The 12161-nt window shown below is 43.8% G+C and overlaps 1 protein-coding gene across 2 annotated transcripts in view; it reads left to right on the top strand.

The window, feature by feature from the left end:
• Nucleotides 1-12161, top strand: part of PARM1 (prostate androgen-regulated mucin-like protein 1) — a 101519-nt gene that overhangs the window by 74881 nt on the left and 14477 nt on the right. Inside the window, exon 3 of one of the 2 annotated variants that reach the window (XM_082639911.1) lies at nt 10718-11031. The exons of the other annotated variant lie outside the window; for it this stretch is intronic. Within the exon in view, the coding sequence (XP_082496037.1) occupies nt 10718-10776 (59 nt within the window). The 3' untranslated portion in view covers nt 10777-11031. Of the gene's footprint in view, nt 1-10717; nt 11032-12161 lie in introns of those variants that run through there. 2 annotated transcript variants of the gene reach the window in all.

Raw genomic sequence — 12161 nt, 5'->3', positions numbered from 1 at the left:
TCCAGATTTATTCAGTATGAACTGTGCTAATAAATACCCTGAAAGAAAGGACACCAGGCAGGCACAGATATCTAATCCTCTCTGCATCCATACCTGCAAGGGACTTTCAGCTGTCAAAACACCTCCTTATTCCAGACCAACTCTTAGGATAGATATAGATTTGAAAAATGAATTAACTCCTAGAAAAGGGGGAAGAATCATTTTTAAAGTATACATAGAAAGATTTTAGGAGTAAAAAAAATAGATATGTATTGTAAGTAATACAATAGTAAGTTAATGACCATTATATTTTGATGATATATTCAAAATATATTAAAGGGTGAAATGAGGATTTAACAAAAAAACGTAAAAGAACATTAAACGTTTATTGATCATATTCTTCCAGATTGCCCAAAATATATCAGAAAGCAATAATCCTAAAAAGTATTGTGTCTATCCTAGACTCAGTTTTACAAATATTAAATCATGACATGCCCAGGCGTGGCCTCTAACAGTGAATGGTGCCAACATCTTTTAGTCCAATCCTCCTTCCCTCTCTGTGTTTTTTCCATCACTGAGAACTGTTGGTTTGAACTCTTAGTAGTTCCCAAATTCACCCACTTCTCTTCACTCTTGTTCTCATGTCAAAGCTCCCATATCCCACCACATCTCTCTTTTCCCCTCGTGCTGGCTCCTATCTTTGGTCCACATGGACTGCAAGGCTGACAAGCGTATGGATTATAAATCCTCACTCACATTTTTTCTTTTGTGCCCAATTCTTTAAACTTAAGCTAAACCTCTAAGCTTGCTTACACCAACTAAACTCCCATAAGGAGCTCCAACGGTCAGATAATATTTCAGGTAAAAAATAATTCTAAATTCTTGTCTCTACTACTTTTATTTCTCCTTTGGTTTACTTTTACTGCCTAAATCTTAATCTGGTTTTAAAATATTTCCAAAATATCCTTTGAAAAATATATGGCAAGGTAATAAAATCAGCTAGTTACCACTGGTATTGTTATCTAGTAGCAATGCAACTCCATCAGATACTTTGTCTCACCCTTCATTACATTTAGAGAGTTTGTCTCCATGGAACACTTTCTTTTTTTCCTGCTTCAAATATTTTCACTAGTCACATACGACTAAAGTGATTTTGGAAATACTTCACTGAGAAAGTGGAATTTAGCTTGTAAGCACAGCTGCTGATATCATAAATGAATCTGTGGCTTTTTGGCTCACTGGGAAAACTGGTTGGAATATTCCCGATTCCATATCCAGACTGAACTTACTGTAATCTTCTGACTCAGAAGAGCATGTCTTTTTTGTTCAAAACAATAACAGGAAAGTGAGACCAGATCAGCAGTAACCCATTGTCTTCCTCAGAAAAGGTTCTAGAACTCCCCCCCTGAAGTGGGTTGAGTCGGGAGTACTGCATGAGGAGAACACATAATGGATACTAAGTTGATATTGTCCTCAGTATGCCTTGTTCTCCGGTCCTGGGAAAGAAAATTATCAGCCAGTAAGAGACAGAGTTTTATTTAACAGTATCTTGCTTTTATCATCAGACCCACAGGCCTTCAGGGATAGAACACAGGCTCAAAATTTAAGGTGAACTTAGGTTAAAGTCATAAAATCTCAGTAAGTCCATGAAGTGGGCCATCAAAAACACCTTGCCATATTTCTGTTTGGTGGAATTATGGGGTCATTTCAAAGCCAGGCTCTAGAAGGGTAAGAATGTTACTTGTAGTACGAACTTTGGCATCAGACTGCCTGGTTCAGATCTCACCAATGCCATTTACTAGATGGATGACCTGGCAAGTTTATTCATCACTGAGTGTCACATTTTCCTCATCTGTAAAATGAGGGTAATAATAGTACTATAATTGCCTTATAGGATTCTTTTTAGAATTAAATGAGACAAGTATATAAAGAGTCCCTTACATAGTTAGCACTAAATAAATGTTGGCTGCTCTTATTATTACAGTTGGGTCCCTAATTCTCAGTGTGGTTACCAACAAGAATTTGACTCTTCTAGACTTTGGGTTTTTTTAACTTGAAAAAATAAAATGTTGGTGACAACACTTCAAGACTCCCAAAAGGATTATTACTGTAAGTATTAGGTCATCAAGATCCATTTTAGCACCTGCCTATAACACAATACAGAAAAGGATAATACAAAAAGTGTGAAAGAGAAAAGTAGCTATGTTCACATTGGAAATAGTAGCACTTTCATGAAACTTGGAAAATCCAAAGATACGGGTTAAAGAGTGCATACAACTAGAGATTTCTAGCTGGGAGAAAATAAATCATGGAGGAGGGAGGATACAAAAGCTGAGTTTACAGGATTTTGCCGAGGCTCCACTTGCACCTGAGGGTGGGGGATTAAGAGCTGGAGGTTGCCTTCTTCCCCTAACTGGCATCAAAGTTGGGAAATTATTTTCTTTCCAAAGTTTTTAACTCTAAAACCTTGGGATCCTGAGTCTGGGATTAAAGCTTGGTAAAATACAGTCTCCAAAAGCAGGTTCCTACCTTGCCTAGGTGATTAATTACATGGAGGCAAAGCTAAATTAACTAATGGTTCTGCAGAGATCCCCGAGTCCTTGGGCTGCAGGAATTATAGTGTCACTGCCCTTTGTCAAGATGTTGAGACAGGTGACCTGAAACTGACTCTCTGCTCCCCAGCGAGAGTCATTTTTCCATGACAAAAAAATGATAAACTTGCACACTGCAAGTTTATCATTGCAAATAGGGTTAGGACTCTGTCTTGGGCCCTAAGAAGTTCCTCCCTTCCTTCTTGCCGTGTCCTTGGAACCAAGAAAATGCCAGCATGGAAGGCCTTACTTGCCAAGGCTGATAAGCCTCAAAGGGGCCTGAGCCTTCACCTGCAGACTAGATGAGTCTCAAAAAGGGCATATACGAATTTTTCTGGTTTATTTTCCCCTTCAGTATTGTTTTATCTGTGGTCATGTCTCATTTTCATCACTGGAATACTGAAGAGATAGAGGAAATACTAAAGAGAACAACCAAAACACCTTCTTTTTCTGTCTTCATGGAGGTAAATGGCACCTGCGATACATAATTCTCCCCTCTCTGTGGGGAAATTTGCAAAGGGATGACTTCAGAGTTGAGATCCCCAACTTGGCCCCTTAAGTTGAAAGTCAGAGGCTACAAAAGGCTGACTTCTCAGCCTACACATACCTCCTCCTTCCCACTGCCACACAGCTAGTTGTCCCCAACTGGAAAACCCCCAGGTTTTCAGGGTTTCCAGTATCTTTTTGATACTCTCAAGGCTAATTGCATTAAAGATACTCCGATAGCAGAGAGATGTCAGGATTTCTTTCCCTCTTTCTGATTTGACTCCTGAATAGAAATATCTTTGTCCTTCAGTCAAAGGATTTGATGACCTAACATGATACTGCTCACCCACTCACACTATAGATCAGAATTTTCACAAGAGGAGAAGGAGACTTCTCCTCATCCAGGACAAACAGTAGAGGGGATTCTCTAATCTTTTTTTTTAATTATTCCCCAGAAATCTCTCCAACACTGTCCCTCCATCCCTCAAGAGGTCTAGGGTAGGTCTGACTCAGAGCTGAGATCCCCACTCATGCCAAGGTGTGGTTCTTTCAGCCCAGAACAGGTTATAATTCATCCCAGGCTGAATTACATTTATTATATAAGGTAATTTTGAAAGAGTTATTATAGGCTTATAAAGCCAGGCACTGTGAATCTGCCCTGCAGGAAAGAATGAGCAGCAGAGACTGACACAAAGCATGTTTAGGGACAATCATCAGGGCTTAGTTAGCGTCATGGTCTTAGAAATACAGTCTCTGTTCATTGCACTGCTACCCCGAGGGTTGGGTAAGTCAGGACAGCTGTCCCTTCTGTGCCACATTTCCCCTGTTTTGGCCTCCACCAAGAAGCAGTATTCATGAAGCTTCCACATTCCCTAAAGTAGTGACAGGTGTTGACACTGGCCCTGATGACCCCGGCTCTCTGCCCTCCATTCTTCGTGGCCTCCTCCAGGGGATCTGAGGGCTGTGATCTACCCCCAATCCAGCATCTCACCTCGAGTTTCTTTGTGAAAATTTGGTTCGTGGGAGCAGTGTTCCCAAAAGTATGATTTAAGTCCCTACACAGGTAGTATGCAAGAGGATGAACCTTTTTTCATTCTAATAAATCTATGCTTTTGTTTCAATATGAATTTAAAAAAAAACTAAAATAGCACATCAAACTCATGATTTCACAGCTATCATTGCTTAGGGTGTGGCTATATGTAGTCAGTATCTAAAGAAAATAATTTAATTTAAAGACAGATATTAAGAAGATAATCACTGATGTGGACATGGCAAAAATCATGAGAGTGATATAGAGATGTTTGAATTTTGAAAACATTGTCGTGACATAGAGGATGAGGTCTTGTCTTTTTTTATTGCCTCAGCTATCAGTGCCTTAAGGCTTTTACTTGGGATAAGACCAAGAGGTAGAAAATTTAAAAGAAGGCAAACCAGGAATTCAAAGGTATCTAGTCCCAGCTCTGCCACTGATGCAGTCTGATCTCAACCAAATCTCTTAATTTCTTTGTTATCATCTGTAAAATGAAGGGGTTAGAGGCAATGAACCTTCTTAATTTCCTTTCAACAGTAAAATTACATTATTCCATTGGTCATGATCAGGCTGGAAGCAAAACTTGAGCTTGAGATCTGCAATCATTTCGAATACTAGGGTTGGCTCAGATCTTCTCTGGATTCAAGTTTCTTCCTGGCTTCGGAGTTTTTATGGATAAGAGATGCCCAGAGACTGAGACTTTTGTAATGCACTTCATGATGGACAAAGCATTTTAAATACACTGTTTAATTTGTAAAAGCACTCTGAGAGGAAGCAAGTGATTCATCAAAGTTGGGCACGTAGTAAACAATAAACATCAGTTGTGTGAATGATTGAACGAATTCTCACTTTACAGGTAGAGATAGGGACACAAATGAGGCCATAGAGGCGCGAAGGAGTAAAGCGACTTGCCCAAGACTATTCAGCTAGTGCATGTATAAAGCCAGTCTTCACGCCAGGTCTTCTGGTCACAGAAAGTAGAGAAGCATACGTTTGGGGAATCCAGCCTCAGAGGTTGAATCCCATTTCTGCATACTAACCAGTTGAATAGATTTTTGTTAACTGCTTTTGCTAAACTCCTAAGTGGAGATACCTACCCCACTCTGCCTAGCTCAGTGCCTGGCACAGGGAACTGCAGTAAAGGACGGCTACTGAGACTTATGACCACGATTGTTTTTCTTAATGCTTTTATTACTGTTCTTGGCACAATACTAGAGATGTCCCCTGAGAAATGTTGTTGAGCCAAGACTGAATTCAGTCTTTAAGGAGAGTCTGTTAATAGCATACAGATGTAGGGGTCACCCCTGTTTCGGGAAGAATTCTTACTCCCCGTGGGCTCCTTTTGGTCTGGAGAGCACTGAATGAGAGGAATGCTCCCTGACGTGATGTTGATGGGAAGCTGCTGTGTGGCCATCAGCTTGTCAGGATGCTATAGGGAAAGGGGATGAGGGGCACTGTTTGCTATTCTTAGAAACCCAGCCTAGTTTACATTACAGGTGTCAAAGGAGAGCTGGGGTTGGGCGACCTAAACAGGTAGTTATAAAAAATTCCAGGTGGGGGCTTCCCTGGTGGCGCAGTGGTTGAGAGTCCGCCTGCCGATGCAGGGGACACGGGTTCGTGCCCCGGTTGGGGAGGATCCCACATGCTGTGGAGCGGCTGGGCCCATGAGCCATGGCCGCTGAGCCTGCGCGTCCGGAGTCTGTGCTCCGCAATGGGAGAGGCCACAACAGTGAGAGGCCTGCGTACCGCAAAAAAAAACAAAAAAAACAAAAAAAAAAAATTCCAGGTGGGAACGAGGCTTCATTTGTGTTGGGAAGGATTGTGATTGTAAGTGAAGTAAGGAAATTTTAAAACCATGGTAACCAGGAACTGTGCCGACTTGTGTGCCCCGTTTGGCATTGGTTACAAACCTGTGCTCCCTGCATCCTTAAAGTACAGCTGATGTGCCTGCAGGAGAGAGAAATGAAGAGAAAAGAAACACACACTTGCTTGGGTGAATGCAAATCTTTTATTATCTCAACAGAGATTTGTGTTTCTAGTATACATTTTTAACTATATGCTACCCAAGTAGGTAAAATGCTTTTAGATAAAAGTAAAGCCAGTCCCCAAACCAGGGCTTCTGATGACAGGAAGTGGAAAAGTATAGATGTTAGGGATCCTGCCCAAAGTTTAAATCCCAAGTCTGCCCACTGACCAATCCTGCAAACTAACTAGCTTTTAAGAAATAGTATAAACATGAAGTAAAAGATTCCAATTGTGGTCATATTTGACTAATTTTAATAAAGTTTACCTCTGCCACTGTGTGAAGAAATGATTAAGCAGTACTTTAATGATTTAAAGATTTGAGGGGATGGGGCAGCAGAGAGAAGGACTAACATGGAGACAAACTTGGATTGTGCTGATTAAAAACAGTTCTGGGGACTCCCCTGGTGGCGCAGTGGTTGAGAGTCCGCCTGCTGATGCAGGGGACGCAGGTTCGTGCCCCAGTCCAAGAAGATCCCACATGCCGCGGAGCGGCTGGGCCCGTGAGCCATGGCCGCTGAGCCTGTGCGTCCGGAGCCTGTGCTCCACCACGGGAGAGGCCACACCAGTGAGAAGCCCGTGTACCGCAAAAAAAAAAAAAAAAAAAACAGTTCTGTATCATATTTGCATGCAAGCTGTATGCCTTATAAAGGAGTTTCAATTTTGCATCATAACTACTTATAAAGTTCAATTTAACAAATAGCTACACTTTCAGAAGAATCAGTTATTTTATTTTTTTTTCTTTTTAATGTCCTTTATTTTTTAATTTCTTTTAACACCTTTACTGGAGTATAATTGCTTTACAATGGTGTGTTAGTTTTTCCAGTATAACAAAGTGAATCAGCTATACATATACATATATCCCCATATCCCCTGCCTCTTGCATCTCCCTCCCACCCTCCCTATCCCAGCCCTCTAGGTGGTCACAAAGCACCCAGCTGATCTCCCTGTGCTATGCAGCTACTTCCCACTAGCTATCTATTTTACATTTGGTAGTGTATATATATATCCATGTCAGTCTCTCACTTCGTCCCAGCTTACCCTTCCCCCCAACCCATGTCCTCAAGTCCATTCTCTACATCTGTGTCTTTATTATTCCTGCCCTGTTCCTAGGTTCTTCATAACCTTTTTTTTCTTTTTTAGATTCCATATACATGTGTTAGGATATGGCATTTGTTTTTCTCTTTCTGACTTACTTCACTCTGTATGACAGTCTCTAGGTCCATCCAGGTCTCTACAAATGGCCCAATTTCATTCTTTTTATGGCTGAGTAATATCCCATTGTATATATGTACCTCCATCTAGCTGGTTCTTGCCTAAAAATTTCATTGCTGTCTGTCCAAGTTCAGCCCATCCTTTAGAGAACATCTTCATTCCCACCTCTTCCCTACTCTGGCTTTTTTTTTTTTTTTGCGGTACACGGGCCTCTCACTGCTGTGGCCGCTCCCATTGCAGAGCACAGGCTCCGGACGTGCAGGCTCAGCGGCCATGGCTCACGGGCCTAGCCACTCCGCGGCATGTGGGATCTTCCCGGACCGGGGCACGAACCTGTGTCCCCTGCATCGGCAGGCGGACTCTCAACCACTGCGCCACCAGGGAAGCCCCCTACTCTGGCTTTTATAGACACACATCCTCCCCCAAGTTAGAGGCAGAAATACAGAGTTTGGTACCACCCACCTCCCACCTTAAGTACCCACCTATCTGTCCATTCAATGCTACACTCCCCTGTGTGGTCCCCAGGCCTGACTCTTGTCTCCGCCACTGGGTAGTGAAACCTCAGAGCCCTGCCTGTTGCTTCTCTCCACCTGCACCATCCTAGCTCAAAAGGAGCCCGGGGAGCTCAGTCAGGAGAGGCTTGTGATATTGATTTGAGGTCAAAGGGAGATAAGCTTAGTTTCCTCTGGTGTGGGATAGAGTGGGAGGAAAAACAGGAGTAAAATCAAAGCAGCACTCAAGGCCAGAAGTCAAAGCGACCTTCCATAATGGTAAAATTAGGATCCACTTAGGTGACAGTATTCAAAAATGGAGACTTTCATTTTCACTTTTTCTCCCCCATATCACAGCCTACATGCACATGCATGCGTGCACACGCCAACAGACACACGCCCCAAAGCAAATCGCAGTCCCCATGTATCCTGTGCCATTGCATATGCTGCGAGGTAAGCTTTAGGTGACACTCCCAGCAGTGTTTTGGACCACAACACACACTAGAAACCAATGACATGGCCCTTCTTAGGTGGCTGTACTGACTGTTTTCTGCTCCTAACTAGTCCTTCTCCCAGTTAACCAGAATCATTGAGCTTTGACCCACCTTCACCAGCACCCATATGAGGACCCAAAACCCCACACGGCCCCAAGTTGGGCCCTGATTCCTGGACAGTCAGCAGAAGGCAGACGGGATGTGCCAGAGTGGCGGGTTTTATCTGCAAGTGGACTCGGATCTAACACTAGGGTCCAGGCGGCCAGAGAGCCCAGCAGGTAATAGCATGGGCTCTGGGTCCTTAGTTTCTCTGTGCCTCAGTTTCCTCATCTGTAAAATGGACATAATAAGAGGACCCACCTAACAGAGCTCTCATGAGGATTACTTGAATTGAAATAGGTGAAGTTCATAGAACAGTCCCTGGCACAGAGCAAGTAAAGTGTCGGTTGCTATCATTTTTATTCTTGTTGTTGTTTATTACATTGTTGTTTGGAGAAAGGAGTTGTGATGTGAGACTATTGCTGTAAAGAGGGAAGAGCCTTTCCTTAGTGTAATAAAGAGGGATTTGGGGCACATACAGGTGTCAACCCTCTAGCCCCTTTCCTCACCAGTCACCCACTTCTGTCCTCTGGCACATGCGCAGACACATGCTTTTTTTTTTTTTTTTGCGGTACGCGGGCCTCTCACTGTTGTGGCCTCTCCCGTTGCGGAACACAGGCTCCGGACGCGCAGGCTCAGCGGCCATGGCTCACGGGCCCAGCCGCTCCGCGGCATGTGGGATCTTCCCGGACCGGGGCACGAACCCGTGTCCCCTGCATCGGCAGGCGGACTCTCAACCACTGCGCCACCAGGGAAACCCGATAACAGCTTTTTTAAAGAGCCTAAGAAAGCTCTTTCTTTCGGAGGTCGTTCGGGTTCATCCTATCACATCCTAACATTCTCATTTTGGGATATGATTGGCAAGTATCCTGCCAAAGAGGTCAGATGTTTAAACTGGGGGGGGAAATCCCTCAATGAGAAGAGTCCCCAGGGGAACATTTGAGGTTTGGGAACATTGCTAAGCCCAGGAAGACAGGAGGGCACCTTTAGGACAAGTGACGGGGAGGCAGTCTGGACAGGAGCAGGGTCCCCTCTGAGTGTGGAGGACGCCCTGTGTCTGCGAAGGTCTAGCCGAAGCGTAGTAAACAGAGGCAGGTGTTGGGGGCGGCAGAGAGAGCCTATAAATGATGTCATAGTTTATTCCAGGACTGCACGGGCACAGAACAGAGTCAAAGCAGGGCAAGTGATACCCTCCAGGGAAACCCTCTCCCTCGGGTAGTCTGACCAGGTCCAACCAGAAGCGTGAGCTTCTGGGATTTTGTTCTGGTTACTTCAAGGATATTTTCTGACTTTATTCAGACAGAGAGTCCTATAATAACTCTCCTCCAGCTCAGTCGTCCATGGGGACTCGCGAGCCCACACTGGGGTGGTTGGACCATAGCTGTAGAGTCATTGGAATAGATGCTGAGGTAAGACCTGCAGCAGGGGTTCTACGATGGACAGGTGGAGAGACTGCTGCTTGGGGACCTTCTTAGCACAGTGACTGGTCTCAAAAACTGCCAGTTATCTTTTTAATTTTTTTTTACAAGTATTACATTTAATCATTCAACATTTTAAAAAATAATTTAAATACCCACTACGGGCTAGAGACTGTGCCCAGCGCGGAGAGTTCAGGGAGAAGGGGGATAAGATGCAAGATGAATATGATTAGAATCTGTCTGGGGAAGCTCATAAATACAACACAGAGTGTTTAAGAGAAGCAGGCACAAAGAGCTGAGAACACACAACAACACTACAACTTGCTTGGGGGTGTCAGGAAAGCTTCCCAGAAGGGTTGATATTTAGTTGTCATAAAGAAAGTGTAGGAGCTGGCCAAGCTGAGAAAAGGGCCAGGGATGTCACCAGTATATTAATGATTAAACATGCAAAGCCTAAGAAATAGTCCTGGGTTCAAATGATAGCTTAATCATTTACCAGCTTATAAAACCTGAATCAAGTTCTTAAACCTCTCTTAACTTGCTCATCCATCACATGGGAATCATTCTCTTCATCTCATAAAGAGAATTCAATGAGATGGGAGCTGTAACGTTCTTGGCCCAGCACCAGACCGAAGTAACCACCCACAAATGTAGAACAGATCATTCTTTAGCCTGTTCTGTTTTTTGGTTCTGAGTTGTTATGAAGGTGGGGGAAATGACCCCCTGAGAAACCCCATCAGAGAGACCCAGACTTCAAGGAGGCTTTGGCTCGTGGCTCTTCAACAGCCCTCTGGTCAGGCAGAACGTGTTGGCACAGTGGAATATTCTGGCATCTCGGCTTAGAAAATATATAAATTTCCTCTGGCTCTCTCTTAATTTCTTCTGGTTCCAGGGCTTCACAGCGTGAATCACACCCATTCTGAAACTCACATGTGCCAACAGGGAAGATGAGGAAGACAGAAATGCCAGCCACCTCCCCATCCCCAGGGCACTGCCCACCCAGTGTACACACCTTCCTCATAGGGCAGAGCTTCCCTGCCCTGGCCACACCTTCCTCATCTTTCCTCTCCCTGCCTTGCCTCAAAAGAAGAAGTACAAGAAGGGGAATTCCAGTTTACTTTATTTTTTTTCCTTATAAATGGTATTTTAATTTCTACTATTATAGTAATAACCCATCCTATGACTGACACATACAAAATGCAGTCATTAATTAATTAATACATTTTTTGAGTTGACTGCTAATGAAAATACAGATAAAAGCAATACCGTGTTGTTGTTGTTTTTTTTAACACCTTTATTGGAGTATAGTTGCTTTACAATGGTGTGTTAGTTTCTGCTGTATAACAAAGTGAATCCGTTATACATATTCATATGTTCCCATATCTCTTCCCTCTTGCGTCCCCCTCCCTCCCACCCTCCTTATCCCAGAGAAAAACAAATACCGTATGCTAACACATATATATGGAATCTAAGAAAGAAAAAAAAAAAGCTCATGAAGTATCCAGTTTACTTTAAACAGAACTCAGGGGGAAATGGCATTTGTTTTCACAAGGAGGAAATCAGGCCTTTTCGGTTCCTGCATAAAGTCGTGCTACCCTCGGCTACTGTCAGCTCAGCAAACCCCTCAGATGCTCAAACCGCGATGGCCTGAGGCGTGGAACTTCCCAGCATGAACTTCCCGGCTGCTTCGGAGAGGGGCAGCTGCCGTGGAGGTGAAAGCGAGCTTAGGACACAAGCCCTCCCAGGCTGGGGGCCTGATGAAGCCCATCTAGTTCCAGAAGACCCTTGCCCCCGTGATGGCACCCTCTGAGAAGAGCTGGTGGGTGGCAGAATAGTTAAGGAGGTGGCCCGAATATTTAAGTACCATCTATTTCACCTCACACGTTTTGGCCTCCTTTTGGGCAATATGAACCCTCAGAAACGCCCCTTCGCTCAGCTGCCCTCAAGGGCCCATGGGGGGAATCACCCGCTAATTCCAGCTCTTGTTGCACGGCTGTCTTTTGTGAACAAGAAGGGTGGCCTTGAACAGCCCTGTTTGAAGACTGGTCTACGCCGAGAGCCAGACAGCCACCAGTCACATGGAGAGGAAGACGGTCATTCTACTACTTGCTGTTTCAAAAAAAAAAAAACAGCACTGGAGTTGGGGAACTGCCTGTTTTATCTTCAGTAGAGGTGGTATTTAAATATATCCAGTAAATCGCAGAGTTGGAGGAGATCCAACTGCCTAGAGTTAGGGAAGAAACTTTGAAGGACAAACCTATGATTTCCTAAATTAAATGTATCCTGGGGCAAGAAAGAAGGGTCTTATAGAGAAATCAACTATATTTTTTCTCTCC

The sequence above is a fragment of the Mesoplodon mirus genome (genome assembly GCF_964341445.2).
Source record: "Mesoplodon mirus genome assembly, chromosome: 2".
Classification (NCBI taxonomy): Eukaryota; Metazoa; Chordata; class Mammalia; order Artiodactyla; family Ziphiidae; genus Mesoplodon; species Mesoplodon mirus.
The sequence above is the reverse complement of the archived record's forward strand: the minus strand, read 5'-3'. Positions and strand labels throughout refer to the sequence as shown.